This window comes from Scyliorhinus torazame, chromosome 5 (genome assembly GCF_047496885.1).
Source record: "Scyliorhinus torazame isolate Kashiwa2021f chromosome 5, sScyTor2.1, whole genome shotgun sequence".
NCBI classification, from domain to species: Eukaryota; Metazoa; Chordata; class Chondrichthyes; order Carcharhiniformes; family Scyliorhinidae; genus Scyliorhinus; species Scyliorhinus torazame.
Window position 1 is genome coordinate 161,000,906 of NC_092711.1, and position 21,362 is coordinate 161,022,267.

Sequence of the window (21,362 nt, forward strand, 5' to 3'; positions counted from 1 at the left end):
CTTTGTGCAGTGAGAGCAGCTGAACGGTCTCTCCTCAGAGTGAATGCGCTGGTGGGACATCAGTAGCTGAGAGCTTTTGAAACCCCTCTTGCAGTCAGAGCATTTAAAGGGCCTGCTCTTGGTGTGAGTGACATTGTGTTTCAGCAGGCTGGATAATTGAGCAAATCCCTTATCACACACAGGGCAGATGAACGGCTTCTCCCCGGTGTGAACTCGCTGGTGTCTCTGCAGGTTGGACAACTGAAAGAATCCCTTCCCACAGTCAGAGCAGGTGAAAGGCCTCTCCCCGGTGTGAACTCGTTCGTGTTTCTGCAGGCTGCTAATGTCAGTGAATCCCTTTTCACACAGAGCAGGTGAAAGGCCTCTCTCCAGTGTGAACTCGTTCGTGTCTCGGCAGGCTGCTAATGTTAGTGAATCCCTTTTCACACTGAGAGCAGGTGAAAGGCCTCTCTCCAGTGTGAACTCGTTCGTGTCTCCGCAGGTTGCTAATGTCAGTGAATCCCTTTTCACACTGAGAGCAGGTGAAAGGCCTCTCGCCAGTGTGACTGCGTTGATGCCTTTCCAGCTTGTGTGGGGCTCTGAATCCCTTCCCACAATCCTCACATTTCCATGGTTTCTCCATGGTCCGGGTGATCTTGCGTCTCACCACATTGGATGATCAGTTGAAGACTCGGCCACACACACAACACATGTACAGTCTCTCCCTGATGTGAATGGTGTAGTATTTTTTCAGGCTGTGTCACTGGTTAAAGTTCTTTCCACAGTCAGTGCTCTGTAACAGTCTCACACGGGTGTGTGTGTGTGTCTCAGTGCTTTTCCAGACACACTGATGTTTAAAATCTCTTGAAGCAGACAGAATAGACAAACATTTCTCCTTCTAGATTCAAAGGCCGATGATCCCAAGAATTGAGTGACTCAGTCAGTTCTTGACGTGATATTTAGTTTGAGATCTCGGCCTCAAACTCCTCTTGTTCGAACTTCCTGCAAACAGATTTTACAATAGTAATCATTGTCAGTACAGGATAGAAACTCAGAACATACAATTCTAGTTTCTATCAAACATTCTTTCCTCTCTCTTTCCCTGAAATGCTCTAAATCTCAATCCCACACACTCTCCCTCCATTCTCACTCTGCTGTATCTAATATTCCCCCTCCCAATTCTCCTGAAGGTGCTGATTCAGGCTGATTGACAAATCCAAGCTCACTGCTTCCTGCCCTGGACAGAGAGACCTATATTCACTTACTTTCCCTCCCAATTTTCCTGAAGGTGTTGATCAACAAATCTAAACTCACTAAAACCTGTACAAGAGTAGAGAATCTCCATACAAGTACATTTACTGATTAGAGATAGGGAAATTCTGAGGAAGAACTTTATTTAGTCATGGAGTGGTCATGACAGGGAACTCACTGCCCACAAGCGTTGTGGAAGTCGAGATGATCAATAATTCAAAATAATATATGAAGAAAATAAGCTTTCAGGGGAACAGGGATATCGAGGGGGAATGGGACTGACTGGATTACTGTACAGAGAGTCAGCATTGACTTGAGTTCCCAAATGGATTCCATAAGTGCTGCAATGACTGTATGACTGGAAATATATAACGTAGGTAGAACTAATAATACATGTATTTCATTACAGAACCATCAATAATATATCTAATACATTCTATATAACACTAGATATATCTCTGTGCAATATAACATTTTTAAAAATTCATTTACGGGATGTGGGAGTCGCTGGTTCAGCCAGCATTTATTGCCCATCCCTAGTTGCCCTTCAGAAGGTGGTGATGAGTTGCCTTCTTGAACCGCTGCAGTCCTTGAGTTGTAGGTACATCACCTGTGCTGTCAGGGAAGGAGTTCCAGGATGTCGCCCCAGCAACAATGAAGGAAGGGCGATATATTTCCAAGTCTGTCTGGTGAGTGACTTGGAGGTGAACCTCCAGGTAGTGGGGGTCTCAACTATCTGCTGCTCTTGTCCTCCTAGATAGTAGTGGTTGTGGGTTTGGAAGGTGCTGTCGGAGGAAGCTTGGTGAGTTACTGCAGTGTATCTTGTAGATGGTATACACGGCTGCCACTGTTCGTCGGTGGTGGAGTGTTTGAATATTCATGGAATGGGGAGCAGTCAAGTGGGCTGCTTTGTTCTGGATGGTGTAGAGCAGCATGTTGGAGCTGCACTCAACCAGGCAAGTAGTGATTATTCTGTTACATGCCTGACTTGTGCCTTGTAGATGGTGGAGAGGCTTTGGGGGTCAGGAGGTGCGTTAGCCGCTGTAGCCTTTGGCCTGCCCTGGTGGCCACCATATGAATATGGCTAGTCCAGTTCAGTTTCTGATCAATGATAACCCTCAGGATGTTGGTTGTGGAGGATTCACTAATGCTAATGTCAAGGGGCGGTGGTTAGATCCTCCTTCGTAGGAGATGGTCGTTGCCTGGCACTTGTGTAGCACAAATGTGATTTGCCACTTATCAGCCAACATCTGGATACTGTGCAGGACATGCTGCATTTGGACATGGACTGCTTCATTATCTGAGGAGTTACGAATGGTGCTAAGGATTGTGCAGTCATCCACTTACATCCCCACTTCTGGCCTTATGATGAAAGGTAGGTCATTGATGAAGCAGCTAAAGATGGTTGGGCCTAGGAGTGTGCCCTGAGGAACTCCTGCAGCTGAGATGATTGACCTCCAACCACTACAACCATCTTTCTTTGTGCCAGGTATGACTCCAACCAACGGAGAGTTTCCCCCGATTCCCACTGACTCCAGTTTAGCTGGGGCTCCTTGATGCCATAGTCAGTCAAATGCTGCCTTGATACCAAGGGCAGTCACTCTCACCTCTGGCATTCAGCTCTTTTGTCCATGATTGAACCAAGGCTGTAATGAGGACAGGAGCTGAGTGACCCTGGTGGAACCCAAACTGAGCACCGTGAGGAGGTTTTGCTGAGTAAGTACCACTTGATAGCGCTGTTAATGACTCCTTCCATCACTTTGCTGATGGTGGAGAGTATTCCGACAGGAAAGTAATTGGTTTGGTTTGTCCTGTTTACTTTCCCTTTAATGTCAGCCATCTCCTGGGGAAACCAGCCCTTTAAATGTGAACATTGGGAAAGAGACCATCATTTTAGCCAGACAAATAAATGTGTCAAGCTGAGGGAGCAAAGGATGTCAATGTCTTTCAGAGAGAGAGAGAGAGACCTGGGCCAAGCTTTTTAGAGTCCGCACCCTCCCTGGATTCACTTCCTTTCTGTTCAGTTGCTGCAAGTCACCAATTGAAGGTCAGAATGAGACAAGAAATGGAAAGAGGGAGAAAATAAAGTGTTTTACTCAGATGTTGAACAACAATTTTGCTCGGCAGAAACCTCCATGTCCAGCTTCCGCATGAGACAATGGGGGAGCTCTGATTGGTGGAAGAGCAGAATCCTTCCGGTCCTCCAATCTTCCTATTGGTCAACACCTCAGCAGGAAGGTCAGCGGTAGTGAGCTCCCCCGCATAAGCGCAGCTGCCCCTTCCCTTAGACATGCGCAGTCCTGGGTCAGGCGAGGGGTAGAATTCTGACGGCCGGAACTGTCAGCTGGTTGCTTGGAAACCTCGTCTGGAGGATATGTGGGTGAAGGGGAACAATGGATGAGGGCGGGGCTCCCGCGTCTGCGCGCGGGGCAGTAACGTCACGCAGAGCGGACTTATTCCTATTGGTTGATTTAGAGGACGAGCTCCTTTGTGATGTCACAATGTGGAGGTTGGGCAATGAGTATCAGACTAAAACTTCCTCCTCTGAGCAACATCTGGGAGCAAATCAATGTCTCACCCGTTCATAAAGTCATAAAATATAGGAGCAGAATGAGGCCATTTGGCCCATCGAGTATAACCCTTAAACCCGATTAAAAATCTGTCTAACTCCTCCCTAAATGTACTCACTGTCCCAGCTCCACCGCACTCTGGGGTAGTGAATTCCACAGATTCACAGCCCTTGGGAGAAGCAGTTTCTCCTCAACTCTTTAGAATTTGCTACCTCTTTTTTTCAATAATCTTTATTGTCACAAGTAGGCTTACATTAACACTGCAATAAAGTTACTCTGAAAAGCCCCTACACTCCACATTTTGGCGCCTGTTCGGGCACACAGAGGGAGAATTCAGAATGTCCAAATTATCTAACAGCACGTCCTTCGGGGCTTGTGGGAGGAAACCGAAGCACCCGGTGGAATTATAGAATTTACAGTGCAGAAGGAGGGCATTCAGCCCATCGAGTCATCATAGATTATCATAGATTATCATAGAATTTACAGTGCAGAAGGAGGCCATTCGGCCCATCGGGTCTGCACCGGCTCTTGGAAAGAGCACCCTACCCAAGGTCAACACCGCCACCCTATCCCTGTAACCCAGTAACCCCACCCAACACTAAGGGCAATTTTGGACACTAAGGGCAATTTATCATGGCCAATCCACCTAACCCGCACATCTTTGGACTGTGGGAGGAAACCGGAGCACCCGGAGGAAACCCACGCACACACGGGGAGGATGTGCAGACTCCGCACAGACAGTGACCCAAGCTGGAATCGAACCTGGGACCCTGGAGCTGTGAAGCAATTGTGCTATCCACAAGGCTACCGTGCTGCCCCTGCACCAGCCCCTGGAAAGAGCACCCCACGCCTCCACCCCATCACCGTAACCCACCTAACCTTTTTGGACACGAAGGGCAATTTATCATGGCTAAAGAGGTCAGAGGTAGGTTCTTTACGCAAAGAGTAGTGAGGCCGTGGAATGCCCTACCCGCTACAGTAGTGAACTCGCCAACATTGAGGGCATTTAAAAGTTTATTGGATAAACATATGGATGATAATGGCATAGTGTAGGTTAGATGGCTTTTGTTTCGGTGCAACATCGTGGGCCGAAGGGCCTGTACTGCGCTGTATTGTTCTATGTTCTATGTTCTATAATCCACCTAACCTGCACATCTTTGGACTGTGGGAGGAAACCGGAGCACCCGTACAAAACCTACGCGGACATGGGGAGAACGTGCAGACTCCACACAGCCAGTGACCCAAGCCGGAATCGAACCTGGAGATTTGCAGCAACGGTGCTAACCACTGTGCTGCCATGCTGCCCATCTTATCCTAAGACTATTACCTCTCGCTCTAGAAAGCCTGAAAGACGTGCTGTTAGGTGAATTGAACATTCTGAATTCTCCTTCTGTGTACCCTAACAGGCGACAGAATGTGGTGACTTGGGGAGTTTCACAGTAACTTCATTGCCGTGTTTTTTTTAAATTTAAAGTACCCAATTCAGTTTTTCCAATTCAGGGGCAATTTTGCGTGGCCAATCCACCTGGGCTGCACATCTTTGTGTTGAGGGGGCGAAACCCGCGCAAACACGGAGAGATTGTGTAACCTCCGCATGGACAGTGACCCAGATCCGGGATCGAACCTGGGACCTCGGCACCATGTGTTAACCACTGTGCCACGGTGCTGTCCCATTGTAGTGTTAATGTGAGCCTACTTGTGACAAAAATAAACATTATTATTATTAAGAGGGAGTAGCGCCTCCAAGGCAGCCTTCAGGACGCACGACAATGCAGAATCGGCAAGCAGAAACTTATAGCCAAGTTCCGCACACATGAGTACGGCCTCAACCAGGACCTTGGAATCATGTTGCATTACATTCACCAGCCCCCCCCCCACCATGTGGCCTGGGCTTGCAAAATCCTACCAAGTGTCCTGGCTTGAGACAATTCACAACTCTTTAACCTGTGATTATCCCTCTCTCCAGTCACTCTGTCTGGACCTGTAAAGACTTAATTACCTGCAAGGTCTCACATTCAAAAGTATCGTCTTGCATCATTGACTTTATCAATGTATATGTTCCTGGAACCCACCTCTTCATTCACCTGAGGAAGGAGCTGTGCTTTGAAAGCTAGTGATTCAAAACAAACCTGTTGGACTTTATCCTGGTGTTGTAAGACTTCTTACTGTGCTCACCGCAGTCCAACGCCGGCATTACCACATTAAAGTAAAAGAGCAAAGTGGCAGCACGGTGACGCAGTGGTTAGTGCTGCTGCCTCACGGCGCCGAGGTCCCAGGTTCGATCCCGGCTCTGGGTCACTGTCCGTATGGAGTTGCACATTCTCCCCATGTTTGCGTGGGTTTCACCCCCACAACCCAAAGATGTGCAAGGTATGTGAATTGGTAATGCTAAATTGCCCCTTAATTGGAAAAAATAAATTGGGTTCTCGAAAAAAATTTAAAAGTAAAAGGGCAAAATCTATTGAGAGTTTAAGAGATACATTCCGAATAAAAATAGTGTTTAGGCATTGTTGTTTCTAGTTTTTTGCAGTAGAATTCATAAAACTTGAAGTCTTTGCCTTATGACTCTTTCATTTGTTCACTGGGTTTAGAATTTATCTTTTAAAGTTACTGATCGTTTCAGAAATCTTACACAGTTGATTTAGAGCTACAAGTTTCAACTTCCCAATAAGCCCCAGGCAACTTCTGTCTCTCCATTGCTCGTGTCAATGACAGCCCAGCAACAGAGCTGAGTGCTGGAGATGCCATCACTCCTTGTAGGAGCTGGAATCAGTATAAAGAAGAATCATAGTTTCTGGTTGAGCTGTGTGTTAGCTGCCCGACCATGGTGACCATATATAAATAGCTAACCAGGTAATCTGTTGTGATGAGGGTTTAGAAACAGACCCTGGGGAGACGAGTTCACTGAAGCTGTGAGCTTCGTCAGCTGCACGGTGAAACCAGGCATCCAACAGCCACAGAGACCTCTAATATTGGACACTGGGTTTAACCCTGTTCTGTATTAAACAGACCTATTTGATACTGGGGGTGATATAGTTAATCTGACCCTTCATTCATTCAATTCCAAAAGTGAACAACATTGATTCAAGTACAGTGATTACTCTGTTAATCTGTCAACAAAGTGGTGTCAGTTCATGCAGATTGTGTCTGAAGTCAATTTAATTACTTATTTTTGTTACTTACTAGGGTCTCTTTCTCTCTTTCCTCTCCTCTCTCCTACCTCTCTCAGTCTCTGGTGTTCCCCCCTCTCTCTGGTACCTCTCTCTCCCTCTGTCACTCTCAGCTGCCTCTCACTCTCTGTTATCAGTGCTTAGGAAGGCAGGTGGGATAGTTTCCTTTGGTAGCCGAGGGCCAAGAATATAAGAACAGGGCGACTGTGCTGGAACTGAATCAATCACCAGTTAGACCACAGCCGGAGCACTATGGACAGTTCTGATCACCACATTACAGGAAGGATGTGATCACACGAGAGAGGCTGCAGAGGGGATTTATGATGATGTTACCCAGGATGGAGAATTTTAACGATGAGGAAAGATTGGAGAGACTGGGGTTGTTCTCATTGGAACAGAGGAGGCTGAGGGGAGATTGAATTGAATTGTGTATAATTCTGAGGGGCTCAGATGGAGTGAATATTCCCCTCAGCAGAGCCCAACCCCTGCAGTCAAACATGAAGTCGCTGGTGTGTCAGGAAGTGGGATGAGTGAGTGACTCTCTATCCGCACAGAGAACATGGAAACAGCAGCTCCCCAGTTTGAACTCGCTGGTGTGTCAACAGGCTGGAGGATTGGCTGAATTCCATCCCACTCCTGGAACATTTTTCAATGTCCTCTCCCCAGTGCCAGCAGGCTGCCTGACTGAGAGAAGCTCTGTCCACAGACAGAGCAGATGAATGGCCTGTCGTTAATATGGAGATGCTGGTGTCATATTGATATTGTTCATTCCGGGGACTTCCGGTGACAACATGTCGGTGGATGTCGCACGTTAGGTGGCTCCTGCGAGAGGCTTGGATTTTGGACTTTTATGCCTGGTTTCGGGGTAGTTTTTAGATGAGTTGTTGAGGGAAGTCATAAGGAGGCCGACGAAGTCCGAGAGGAAAGGTGCTGGAAAGAAGGGGGCGAGCGAAGGTCCGCCGGCGAGTGCTGCTGTGAGTCCTGCAGGAAGGAAGGTGGCGGGGGCTGGGTCGTCGGGTGGGGCCGCTCCCCTCACCGGGGATACTCTGGCCGAGGTGATGTCAGAGCTTCAGACATAAGTAGATATTACCCCTTTGAACTGAATTGGCCACATTCCTCTCGGAGGTCTGTTCTATTCTCTGAGCCATCACCCATTTGTCCCGGTTGATCCTCGGTCGTCGCTGAAACGGAATCTTCGATGCTTGGTTCTTATTCTCCTTCTGACCCGTGTCCCAGACAGGTCAAATTTACTCTACTTCAAACTGTCAAATGACATCTTTCTTCTGACCACAGATCCATTCTTCAGACATTGTGGTTCAGGGTGTCAACTCAGGTTCTGCTCAGCATTTCATTGGTGGTTTGGGAGGCTCTGAAAGTGGTCGTGAGGAGGGAGCTGATCCTGTTTAAGGCCAAGGTGGATAGGAAGGAGAGGGAGGAACGCCAACAACTGATAGAAGAGATTTGGGAGATGGATGGGAGGTAGGTGGAGGACCCGGACTAGGGGCTCCTGGCAAAGAGGACGGAGTTGCAGGCAAGGTTTGACCTATTGTCCACAGGGAAAATGGTGCATACGCTGAGAAGGGCGAGTGGGGCTGTCTGAGTCTGGGGGGGGAAGGCAGAGTGTAGGTCAGCTCCGTAGGGAGGCTGCAGCAAGGGAGATAGTTTGGGTGCGGCACAGGATGGAGGAGTTGGTGTGGCTCCGGAACAGATTAATAAGGTGTTTGAGGAGTTCTATCGGGACTTGTATAAGGCGGAGCCACCAGAAGAGGAGTGGGAGATGATGGAGTTTCTGGGTGGGTTAGAGTGCCCGAGGTTGAGGGGGTGGAGAGGGCAGGTTTGGAGGAGCCGATGGGGGTGGAGGAGGTGAAGGTGGTGATTGGCAGGATACAGGCAGGGAAGGCAGCGGGGCCAGATGGGTTCCCAGTTGAATTTTATAAAAGATTCAAGGATAGGCTGGCGCCTTTGATGGTTAATGTTCACGGATGCAATGGACAGTGGTGCCTTGCCGCAAACGATGGGGCAGGCGTCCATCTTCTTGTTGCTTCAGAAGGACAAAGATGACTTCCGGTGGCAGTCATGGAGTGAGAGGTTGCTTATTTGGTAGCTCCCGCTCGTGGTGGACCTTTTCCCTGGACTTATTAGGGATTTGATCGGTAAAATTGGAGACTGGTGAGGTAGAGGAGAAGCATCCCCCACCAGTTTATGGAGACGTGAGTCAGAAGTGGTCTGAAAAGGAGAGATTGTTGGGCAAAGAAGGGAGTGAAGACTGCACAGGAAAACATGGCGGAGGCTCAGGGACTGGGATTGCCGGCCCAGTGGTCAGCAGAGCAGCTGGTGAAATTCCTTCAGCAGAGCTTCGCCAAGCAAAGACAAGAGTACCTGGACCCGATTAAGACGGGGATTGACCGGGTGGGGCAAAGATTGGAAGCCCAGGGACAGGCGATCCAGAAGGTGGAAGAGGCGATGGCTGAGCACGAGGACCAGCTAACCGCGATGGCAGTGGAGCTGATAAGGGACCATCAGAATAGGCTGCAAGAGAAGTTGGAGGATCTGGAGACAGGTCACACAGGTAGAACCTGAGGATCGTTGACCTCTCGGAGGGTATTGAGGGTTCGGACGCAGGGGCATATGTGGCGCGTATGTTCGAGAATCTGCTGGGGGAAGGTTTATTTGACCCTTGGAGGTGGACAGGACGCACAGAGCACTTGCAAGGAAGCCACGGATGAATGAGGCGCCAAGGGCGATGGTGGTACGAATGGTGGTACGAATGCCCCGGTTCCTGGATAAGGAACAGATCTTGAGGTGGGCCAGGCAGACGAGCTGCGGTAATTGGGAAAATAACGAGCTGCACATTTACCAGGACTTGGGTGCGGAACTGGCCAAAAGGTCGAGCTTCAACAAAGTTAAAACAGCCCTCTTTCAGAAAGGGGTGAAGTTCGGCACGTTGTAACCAGCTCGTTTGTGGGTTACTTACGAGGGCAAGAAATTTATTTGGGATACCCAGATGAGGCGAAGAACTTTGTTAAGGACAGGGGACTGGCAGGTGATGGAGGACATTGAATTTGGGGGCGAGTAATCCTGCACCTATGCTGGTAACTTTCTTTTCTTTATGGGCTGTGTATGTTGTGTTTTTGTATCAATTTTTGGGCCACTGTTCAGTTTTGTATGCGGGTTAACTTTGTTCTTGTGTGGGGGGGGGGGGGGGGGGGGGGGATGGTGGGTGGAATTTTCTTCTTTGAGTTTGTTGGGAATTGTTATGTTTTGCATATGTATGTTGAAGCGGGGGGGGGGGGGGGGGGGGTGGAAGAGAGGGAGATCAATGGGGGCCGAGCAGATGACTAGTTTGGTATGGGGGGTTGGGATTGCTGTTTTGTTAGTGTGTGTGTGTGTGTCGGGGGGGGGGGGGGGGAATTGTTCTGCTGACAGGGGAGGGACTGGCGCTGGGAGACCAATTGGAGGCCGATGATAGTGGGCGCTCGAGGGCAGACCTGAGGAGGCGCGGGACGCGAGCTGGAGGCTTTTGATTTGATTTATTATTGTCACATGTATTAGTATACAGTGAAAAGTATTGTTTCTTGCATGCTGTGCAAACAATGCATACTGTACATAGGGAAGGAAGGAGAGCCTGCAGAATATAATGTTACAGTTATAGCAAGGTGTAGAGAAAAGATCATCTTAATACGAGGTAGGTCCATTCAAAAGTCTGATGGCAGTAGGGAAGAAGCCGTTTTTGAGTCGGTTGGTCCGTGACCTCAAATTTTGGAATATTTTCCCTGACGGAAGAAGGTGGAAGGGAGTATGTCCGGGGTGCGTGGGGTCCTTAATCATGCTGGCTGCCTTTCTGAGGCAGCGGAAATTGTAGAGTCAATGGATGGGAAGCTGGTTTGTGTGATGGACTGGGCTACATTCACGACCTTGTGTAGTTTGCTGCGGTCTTGGGCAGAGCAGGCTCCATACCAAGCTGTGATACAACCAGAAAGAATGCTTTCTATGGTGCATCTGTAGAGGTTGGTGTGAGTCGTAGCTGACGTGCCAAATTTCCTTAGTCTTCTGAGAAAGTAGAGCGTTGGTGGGCTGGCCTAAGAAGGGTGATGGTTGATCGGCGGTGGGGGGTGGGTGCTCCCCGACCAGGCTGATCACATGGAATGCGAGAGGGCTGAATGGGCCGGTCAAGAGGGCTCGTGTGTTCGCGCATTTGAAGAGGTTGAAGGCGGACGTGGCAATGTTACAGAGACACACCGGAGGGGAGTGGATCAGACTAGGCTGAGGAACGGGTGGGTCGGGCAGATATTTCATTCGGGGCTAGACTCTAAAACTAGGGGGGGTTGCAATCTTTTTTAAATATAAATTTAGAGTAACCAATTTCATTTTTCTCCAATTAAGGGGCAGTTTCGTGTGGCCAATCCACCTAACCTGCACATCTTTGGGTTGTGGGGGTGAAACCCACGCAGACATGGGGAGAAAGTGCAAACCCCACACGGACAGTGACCCAGGGCCGGGATTCGAACCCGGGTCCTCAGCGCCGCAGTCCCAGTGCTAACCACTGCGCCACATGCTGCCCCTCAGGGGGTTGCGATCTTGATTAATAAGCGGGTGTCATTTGAGGTCGGGAATATAGTGGCGGACTCAGGGAGTAGGTATATCAAGGTGAGTGGGAAGCTGGAGGGTTGCCGGTGGTATGAGTGAATATTCACGCACCTAATCGGGACGACGCGGAGTTTATGAGGCGCGGGTTGGGGAAGATTCCAGACCTGGATTCGCATAAGCTGATCATGGGGTGGTGGACTTCAATACGGTTATAGATCAGAGGTTGGATCGGTCGAGTTCAAGGACAGGGAGGGTGCGAGCCGCGGCAAAGGAGTTCAAGGGGTTTATGGAACAGATGAGGGGGGGATGACCCCTGGAGGTTTGGACGGCCAAGAACGGACGAGTTTTCTTTTTTTCCCTACGTGCACAAAGTGTATTCCCGGATGATTTTGTTCATTTTGAACAAGGCTTTGCTGGCGGGGACGGTGGATACAGAGTATTTGGCGATTGTTGTATCGGATCATGCCCCACACTAGGTGCATCTACGGGTGAGCAAGGAGTAGGGTCAGCGACCGCACTGGAGATTGGATGTAGGATTGTTGGCAGACGAGGGAGTGTGCGGGTGGGTGAGGGAGGTCATCCAGAATTATTTGGAGATAAATGACACGGGAGGTTTCGGCAGCAATGGTGTGGGAAGTGCTGAAGGCGGTGGTTAGGGGGAGCTAATTTTGATACGGGCTCATAGGGAGAAGGTGTAGTGGGTAGAGATGGATAGGCTGGTTAGGGAAATACTCCAGGTGGACAGAAGGTATTCTGAAGCCCCGGAGGCAGGGTTCTTGAAGGAGCGGCAGAAGCTGCAGATGGAGTTTGGTCTGTTATCCACAGGGAAGGTGGTGGGGCAGCTGAGGAAGGCGAGAGGGGCGGTTTCTGAGTATGGGGAGAAGGCCAGTAGGATGCTAGCACACCAGCTAAAGAAGAGGGAGGTGGCCAGGGAGATAGGAAGAGTGAAGGACAGAGGGGGGAACACGATCTTGGACCCAGCGGGGGTGAATGGGGTGTTTAAGGAGTTTTATAGTCGGCTGTATGAGTCAGAACCCCCAGCTGGGGTGGAGGGGATGAGGCAGTTTTTGGAAGGGTTGGAGTTTCCGAAGGTGGAGGAAGGGTTAGTTGAGGGGTTGGGAGCCCCGATCGGGATTGTAGAAGTAATAGAGGGAATGGAGGCCATGCAGTGGAACACAGGGTCATTATATGCAGGCGACCTCCTCCTATACATTTCTGACCCGTCAGGGGAGATGGGGGAGATTTTGCGGGTCTTCGGGGAATTTGGCCGGTTCTCGGGGTACAAATTGAAGATGGGTAAGAGCGAGGTTTTTGTGATCCAGGCGAGCGGGCAGGAGAGGAGACTGGGGGAACTGCCGTTTAAAATGGTGGGAGTTTCTGTTACTTGGGAATTTAGGTGGCACGGGGATGGGAGCAGTGACACCAATTAAATTTGACCCCGTTAGTTGAACAAAGAAGGACTTTCGGAGGTGGGACATGCTCCTGTTGTCACTGGCGGGGAGGGTACAGACCGTAAAAATGACGGTCCCCCCCAGATTTCTGTTTGTTTTCCAGTGCCTCCCTATTTTTATACCAAAGGCCTTTTTTAAGCGGGTGAACAGGGTGATTTCTGGTTTTGTGTGGGCGGGTAAAACCCCGCGAGTAAAGAAGGTGCTGTTAGAACGGAGCCGGGGGGGGGGGGGGGGGGGCACTGCCGAACTTTAGAGAGTTTGGAGGCAGTGGCTGAAGCATACAGGAGTGGAGGGAGCGTCGGTGTGGGCTCCAATTTGTGGCAACCACTGGTTTGTCCCGAGGAGGCTGGATGAGGGGCTTCGGCGGTGGCAGAGAGCAGGGATTACATAGAACAGGACAGCACAGAACAGGCCCTTCGGCTCTCGATGTTGTGCCGAGCATTGTCCAAAACCAAGATCAAGCTATCCCACTCCTGTCATTCTGGTGTGCTCCATGTGCCTATCCAATAACCGCTTGAAAGTTCCTAAAGTGTCCGACTCCACTATCACAGCAGGCAGTCCATTCCACACCCTAACCACTCTCTGAGTAAAGGACCTACCTCGGACGTCCCTCCTATATCTCCCACCCTGAATCTTATAGTTATCCCCCTTGTAACAGCTACATCCACCCGAGGAAATAGTCTCTGATCGTCCACTCTATCTATCCCCCTCATTATCTTATAAACCTCTATTAAGTCGCCTCTCATCCTCCTCCGCTCCAAAGATAAAAGCCCTAGCTCCCTCAACCTTTCCTCATAAGACCTATCCTGCAAACCAGGCAGCATCCTGGTAAATCTCCTTTGCACCCTTTCCAATGCTTCCACATCCTTCCTATGAGGTGACCAGAACTGCACACAATACCCCAAATGTGGTCTCACCAGGGTCATGTATAGTTGCAGCATAATTACACGGCTCTGAAACTCAAGCCCCCTGTTAATAAACGCTAACACACTATAAGTCTTCTTCACGGCTCTATCCACTTGAGTGGCAACCTTCAGAGATCTGTGGACATGAACCTTAAGATCTCTCTGTTCCTCCACATTCCTCAGAACCCTGCCGTTGACCCTGTAATCCGCATTCAAATTTTTTCTACCAAAATGAATCACCTCACACTTATCAGGGTTAAACTCCATCTGCCATTTTTCGTCCCAGCTCTGCATACTATCAATGTCTCTTTGCAGCATACAACAGCCCTCCACCTCATCCACTAGTCCACCAATCTTGGTGTCATCAGCAAATTTACTGACCCACCCTTCAGCCCCCTCCTCCAAGCCATTGATCAAAATCACAAATAGCAGAGGACCCAGCCCTGATCCCTGAGAAAACATGTTGCTTGACCGACAGATAACATCATCAACGGGCTCGACCGGGATTTGAAACCGCTATCTTCGAGACCGAAACACCCAAAGCGGGAATCATACCCCTAGACCAACGAGCCCCTCATTTGAGAGGATTGAGAGTCTAGGGGATCTATTTATTGATGGGAGCTTTCCACGTTTAGAGGATTTGGAGGAGGAGTTTGAATTGCCGCGAAGGAATGGGTTTAGATATCTGCAGATAAGGGATTTTGCGCAAAGGCAGGTTTCGACCTTTCCGCTTCTACCGCCACAGGGGATACAGGACAAGGTAGTTTCTGGAACGGGGGTGGGGGAGGGGGAGGTTTCGGAAATTTACAAAGAACTTATGGAGTGGGAGGAAACCCAGTTAGGTGAGCTAAAGCGTAAATGGGAAGATGAGTTGGGAGGGGAGGTAGAGGCGGGTCTGTGGGAGGATGCTCTGAACAGAGTCAACACGTCCTCATCATGTGCCAGGCTCAGCCTGGTACAATTCAAGGTGGTTCATCGGACACACATGACGGTGTCCCGGATGAGCAAGTTATTTGGGATAGAGGACAGGTGTGTGAAGTGTGCGGGAGGGATCGCAAACCATGTCCACATGTTTTGGGCATGCCCGAAGCTTAGGGGACACTGGCAGGGATTTGCGGATGTCATGTCCATTGTGCTAAAAACAAGGGTGGCGCCGAGTCCAGAGGTGGCGATCTTTGGAGTTTCGGAAGAGCCGGGAGTTCAGGGGGCGAGAGAGGCTGACGTCTTGGCCTTTGTCGCCTTGGTAGCCCGGAGACAGATATTGTTAGCATGGAGGGACTCGAAGCCCCCGAAATCTGGGGTTTGGGTCAGCAACATGGCTGGGTTTCTTAGACTTGAGAAAATTAAGTTCACCCTGAGAGGATCAACGTTAGGGTTCGTTCGGAGGTGGCAGCCGTTTATCGACTCCTTCAGAGGAAACTAAACTGTCAGCAGAGGCAATAAAGGGTGGGGGGGGGGTGATGGGAGAGGGGGAAGTTCGGGAGAGGGGGAAGTTCGGCTATGTTGTGTCTAGAGTAGGCGGGAGCAGTGGGAGATGGAGGGATGTTTACCCACTGAACTATGTTTACTACATTTGTATCGCTTATTGTTATAAAAGCATAAATGCCTTAATAAAATGTTGAAAAAAAAACTTTGCCCCTCGCACCTTAAACCTCTGTCACCTGGTAATTGACTTTTCCAACCTGGGAAAAAGCTTCTGATTATCCACGCTGTCCATGCCACTCATAATTTTGTAAACTTTTATCAGGTCGTCCGTCAACCTCCGTCGCTCGAGTGAAAACAATCCGAATTTATCCAACCTCTCCTGACAGCTAATACTCTCCAGGCCAGGCAACATCCTGGTAAACCTCCTCTGTACTCTCTCCAAAGCCTCCACATCCTTTTGGTAATGTGGTGACCAGAATTGTCAGCAATATTCCACGTGTGGCCTAACTAAGGTTCTGTACAGCTGCAGCATGACTTGCCAATTTTTATACTCAATGCCCCGACCAATGAAGACAAGCATGCCGCCTGCCTTCTTAGCTCCTTATCCACCTGCGTTGCCACTTTCAGTGATATGTTTATTGTAATTTCCGAATCTACCACAGACAACTTGCCCCTCATACCCTGACAGTTTCCTTCTGCGGGAAACACCCAGATAAATTAGGCAAAAGAACCCTGTAACCACCATAGCCCATCTTCATGGCAACATGGCTGCTTTGGGAACTAAATATCTTCCAACGTGCAAACACCTTTTCATTCTGTGCTCCTCGTCAAACTTGGAACCAAGTGATCGCAACGAGGCTCAAAAATGGTCAGCCCACCGGAGGCAGCGGTGTTAGACCGGCCAGTCCAGCAGAAAGAAACCCTCCAATCATCACCATTCACCAGATGTCAGAATGAACAAAATGCAGTCCTGGATGTCAGTGAGAGCAGAAACAATAACAACGGAACCAACATCTGTAATTTATTGTGAACTTGTTGGAGTCACAACAGGTGTGATGAATCACAAAACCCCTTCCCACATTGAGAGCAGATGAATGGTCTCTCCCCAGAATTAACTCGCTAGTGTCTCCGTAGTTGGGATGGATCATTGAATGTTGTAGCCACCTGGGTTGGCCACTTCCCGACTTAAAATGGAGAATCGCAAAGGCTGAAGGGAAATTCAGCCAACACAGGCAAAGACTAGCAAGCGCAGAAATCATGTATATTGAAACCTGCAAAACAACCAGACAGCACTGAAACCAGCAGCCATCTGCATAGTAATGCAGCAGCCATCTACATAGTAATGTGCGATTCCAAGGCACAATGGCAACAGTTAAGGTAAATAAAGCCAAACCAGACTCCTCGGTGCCAGCAGGAGCCAAGACAAAGGAAGGCCAATGAACATTTAGGGACCGCCCAACGATCGGGGAACAACTCCAGTATTGGAGAAATCGATCACAGTGATCGGAAAGCAGTCCAATCACTTGGAACCAGGTACGGGGTCCGCCCCGAAAGGCGGGAAGCCCCTGGGGACTATGAAGTAAAGCCCCCAAGTTCAAATCGTCCTTCTTTGGCAGGGTCACTCAGCAACTTGAATCAACCCGTGAGAGTGACCTGTCTCAGCTGCCACTCCACCCAAGTAAGTCTCAAGTCAACGCTCGCTACGAGATAGGCGCTCCTAGCTACAAGTCCATACCAGCTTTTGAATCCTGCAGACTCAGGACCTGAACGAAAGGCCATTTGTTCCCCATACCTGGTGGGCCAATTCCGAAGCTAAATATAGGCCTTTTAGTGATAGGAATAGACCAGAAAGTAGAGTTGATGCATGAGTAGTGATTTACTGTGTATAATAAATGATTTTTGATTTGAATCTTGCCAATTGGTGTGTTGAGTTATTGATCAGTCCTTGAACTTGAACCTCGTGGCGGCATCATAAAAATACCCAGCAACTCTAGAGCGAAGGTTATAAAACAGCCAATTGAACCAACCAAAAGTTAGCAACAATGTCTCCCCTGCACAGAGCAGGTGAATGGCTTCTTCCAGGTGTGAACTCGCTAGTGTTCCTGCAGGGTGTATGGATATCTGAGTCCCTTCTCTCACTAAGAGCAGGTTAACGCCTTCTCCCCTGTGTGAACTCGCTGGTGTCTCCGCAGGTGGGATAACCAAGTGAATCCCTTCTCACACTGAGAGCAGGTGAACAGCCTCTCCCCAGTGTGAATTCGCTGGTGTGTCAGCAGCCTGGATAAGTGAGTGAATCCATCCTCACACTGAGAGCAGGTGAACGGCCTCTCCCCAGTGTGAACTCGCTGGTGTGTCAGCAGCCTGGATAAGTGAGTGAATCCCTACCCACACTGAGAGCAGGTGAACGGCCTCTCCTCAGTGTGAACTCGCTGATGTCTCCGCAGGCCGGATGATTGAGTGAAACCCTTCTCACACTGAGAGCAGGTGAACGGCCTCTCCCCAGTGTGAACTCGCTGATGCCTCCGCAGGTCGGATGATTGAGTGAATCCCTTCTCACACTGAGAGCAGGTGAACGGCCTCTCCCCAGTGTGAACTCGCTGATGCCTCCACAGGTCGGATGATTGAGTGAATCCCTTCTCACACTGAGAGCAGGTGAACGACCTCTCCCCAGTGTGAACTCGCTGATGCCTCCGCAGGTCGGATGATTGAGTGAATCCCTTCTCACACTGAGAGCAGGTGAACGACCTCTCCCCAGTGTGAACCCGCTGATGTCTCAGCAGGTCGGATGATTGAGTGAATCCCTTCTCACACTGAGAGCAGGTGAACGGCCTCTCCCCAATGTGAACTTGCTTGTGTGCCAGCAGGCTCGATGAAGTAGTGAATCCCTTATCACACTGAGAGCAGGTGAACGGCCTCTCCCCAGTGTGAACTCGCTGGTGTGTCAGCAGGCTGGATAACCGAGTGAATCCCTTCTCACACTGAGAGCAGGGGAACGGCCTCTCCCCAGTGTGAACTCGCTGGTGTCTCTGCAGGTGGGATAACTGAGTGAATCCCTTCTCACATTGAGAGCAAGTGAACGGCCTCTCCCCAGAGTGACTGCGCCGATGAGCTTCCAGCTGAGATGGGGCCCTGAATCCCTTCCCACAGTCCCGACATTTCCACTGTTTCTCCAGGGTGTGGGTCTCCTCGTGTCTCTCCAGGTTTGTCGATCAGTTGAAGCCTCGTCCACACACAGAACACGTGTACGGTCTCTCCCCGCTGTGAATGGTGTGATGTTTTTTCAGGCTGTGTAACTGGTTAAAGCTCTTTCCACAGTCAGTGCTCTGGAACACTCTCACTCGGGTGTGTGTGTCTCGGGGCTTTTCCAGTCACACTGATGTTTTGAAGCCGACAGAAAAGACAGACATTTCTCCTTCTCGATTCAAAGTCCGGTGATACTCAGTTCCAAGGAATTGAGAGACTCAGTCAGATTGAGACGTGACGTTTGAGATTTCAGTCTGTAATTCCTCCTCTTCTAATATCCTGTAAAAACAATTTATAAAAAGTTACTTTACTCCTCCTCATTTTGGAGAAGGTATCCTGAGGGTAACGACAGTCTGGCCGTGGGGTTAATCCTCCGGGTCCTCAGTCTTATTGAGGAATGTCCCCTTGGATCTATTGTGGTGGTGATTCTTTTGTATTTTTGTTCTTTTGAGACGGTTTATGTGTTGTTGACTTTATTCCACTCTGGTACAGACGGGGCTTTTATCTGTGAAAGGAGCAGTTTGTGGAGACTTTGGTGCCTCTGCTGTAAAGTGGGTTGGAGGAGGGGGTAATGGCGCACGTCCGATGGTGGTGTGAAAATCTGTTCCTGTTCTCTCTGTCGCCTAACTAATGGCAGCAGTTAATCTGCAAATTTTCTCAGGGAATGTACGGGGCATCCATCACCCTATCAGAAGGAAAAAGATCCTCTCCCTTTCTTAAGGAGAAAGTCGACATAGTTTTATTACAGGAAACTCATCTGGATTATGAGGAACACTTTAAATTGAGGCGGGATTGGATGGGGCAGTTTTTGTCACCTCTTTTTGATCCAGTAACAGACTTGTGGCAATGCTTATTATACACTATCCAAGCAGTCAGGGTACCTCTGCCGATTACAATGTGCATGTCAATTTCCTTTGTGCCGATCCCTCCATCTCCCGTCCCTCCCCTCCGCCCCCTTCACTCGTCGTTTCTGGGTCCTTTCCTGGGCCCTTCACTGTACAATGGGAGTTATCTGTTATTTACAAGTGGACGGTGCCCTCCCTCCACCCCCCCCCCGCGCACTCCCTGTCCTGTTTTAAACCTTCCCTTGGGGGTTCCTCTTCTTGTGTTTTTGTTCTGGGCTCCCTGGTCTCTGTGTCAGTTGGTTTCTGGTTCTCCCTCCTTGTCCCAGTAGGCCCCCCCCTCCCCTTTTCCTGCCTGCTCCCTGTGATCCCGTTGGCTCCCATACGTTCATCTCCCTCCCAGTGTTCCATTGGCCGCTGGCTTCAAACAGGTCCTGGAACAAGTTGGTGAATGGCCTCCACACTTTGTAGGAACCATCCTCTGACCCTCGGACGGTGAACTTGATCTTCTCCAGGTGGAGAAATCCCGATTGGTCTGCCAGCCAGTCTGAGCTGTGGGTGGTGCTGCTAATCGCCAGCCGAGCAGGATTCTCCAGCGGCCGATTAGAGAACCAAAGGCAAGGGCGTCCGCCCTCTTCCCCATGAATAGTTCTGGCTGGACCGATACCCCGACGACTGCCATTTGTGGGCACGGCTCCACCCTCATAGCCATGGACATTGCCTCTAAATAGGAATTTGACAAGTGTGGGGCATACCCAGAACATGTGGGCATGGTTTGCCGGGCCCCGCTGGCACCATTCACGTTTGTCCTCCATCTCCGGGAAGAACCTGCTCATTCGGGTTCTTGTCAGGTGTGCTCTGTGCACAACATTCAGCTGCATGAAGCTTAGCCTTGCGTAGGAGAAGGTGGAGTTGGTTCCGTTCAGTGCTTCGCTCCAGAGTCCCCACCCTATTTCCGTCCCTCGCTCTTCCTCCCATTTTTCCTGGGTTTGGTCAAGTATGAAAATGAAAATCGCTTACTGTCACAAGTCAGCCTCAAATGAAGTTACTGTGAAAAGCCCCTAGTCGCCACATTCCGGCGCCTGTTCGGGGAGGCTGTTACGGGAATCGAACCGTGCTGCTGGCCTGCCTTGGTCTGCTTTCAAAGCCAGCGATTTAGCCCAGTGTGCTAGGAGCGTATCCTTATTAAGAGTTGTCCGTACAGGTCCCCACAGTTTCCCTTCTCCAGACTGTCTGCATCCAGTAACTCCTCTTGCATTGTGCTTCTCAGGGTTCCTGGGTGTGCTGGTGTCTCCTTGCAGAGAAAGTTTTTGACCTGGAGCTCATCCCTGTTTGGTAGGTCCAGCCTCTCCGTCAGCACCTCTAAGGTCGCTAGTCTATTTCCCGTGTAAAAGTCCCGAACCATCAGTGTTCCCCCGTCCTGTCTCTACCTCTTGAAGGTGGTGTCGAGAATGGCTGGTGCAAACCTATGGTTGCCGCAGATGGGGGCCATGAAGGACACATCGGTCAGACTGAAATGCTGCCACATCTGGTTCCAGGTTCTCAGGGTAGCTACCACCACTGGACTTGAGTGTTTTGCTGGCGGGGATGGGAGTGTTGCCGTGGCGAGGGCCCGGAGGGTCATTCCTGTACATGAGGACTCGGCCATCATCAACCATTCCATGTCTGGGTCCTTTACCTATTTCTCCACTCTTTCGGCTGTGGCTGCCCAGTGATAGTATTGCAAGTTAAGGAGGGCCAAGCCTCCCATGTTTCTTCTCCATTGTAGTACCGTTTTAGGGATTTTTGAATTCTTGCCCCTCCGCACACAAACGATGTTAGGTTAGGTGGGTTGACCATGATCAATGCACCAGATTATGGGAATAGGATGGGGAGTCTGCCTCTGTGAGTGCTTTTCTGAGGGTCAGTGCAGACTTGAAGAAGCGAATGGCCTCCTTCT

General features: G+C 49.9%; 2 protein-coding genes across 2 annotated transcripts in view; both read right to left on the reverse strand.

Moving 5' to 3' along the window:
- LOC140418012 (uncharacterized) overlaps positions 1–21,362 on the reverse strand; it is a 96,019-nt gene that overhangs the window by 24,269 nt on the left and 50,388 nt on the right. The window lies entirely within an intron of this gene.
- Positions 16,339–18,547, reverse strand: LOC140422159 (uncharacterized; the record flags this gene model as incomplete). The annotated part of the gene is made up of 1 exon (XM_072507147.1): positions 16,339–18,547. A coding segment is annotated over one exon (828 nt), but the record flags the coding sequence as incomplete, so codon positions are not given.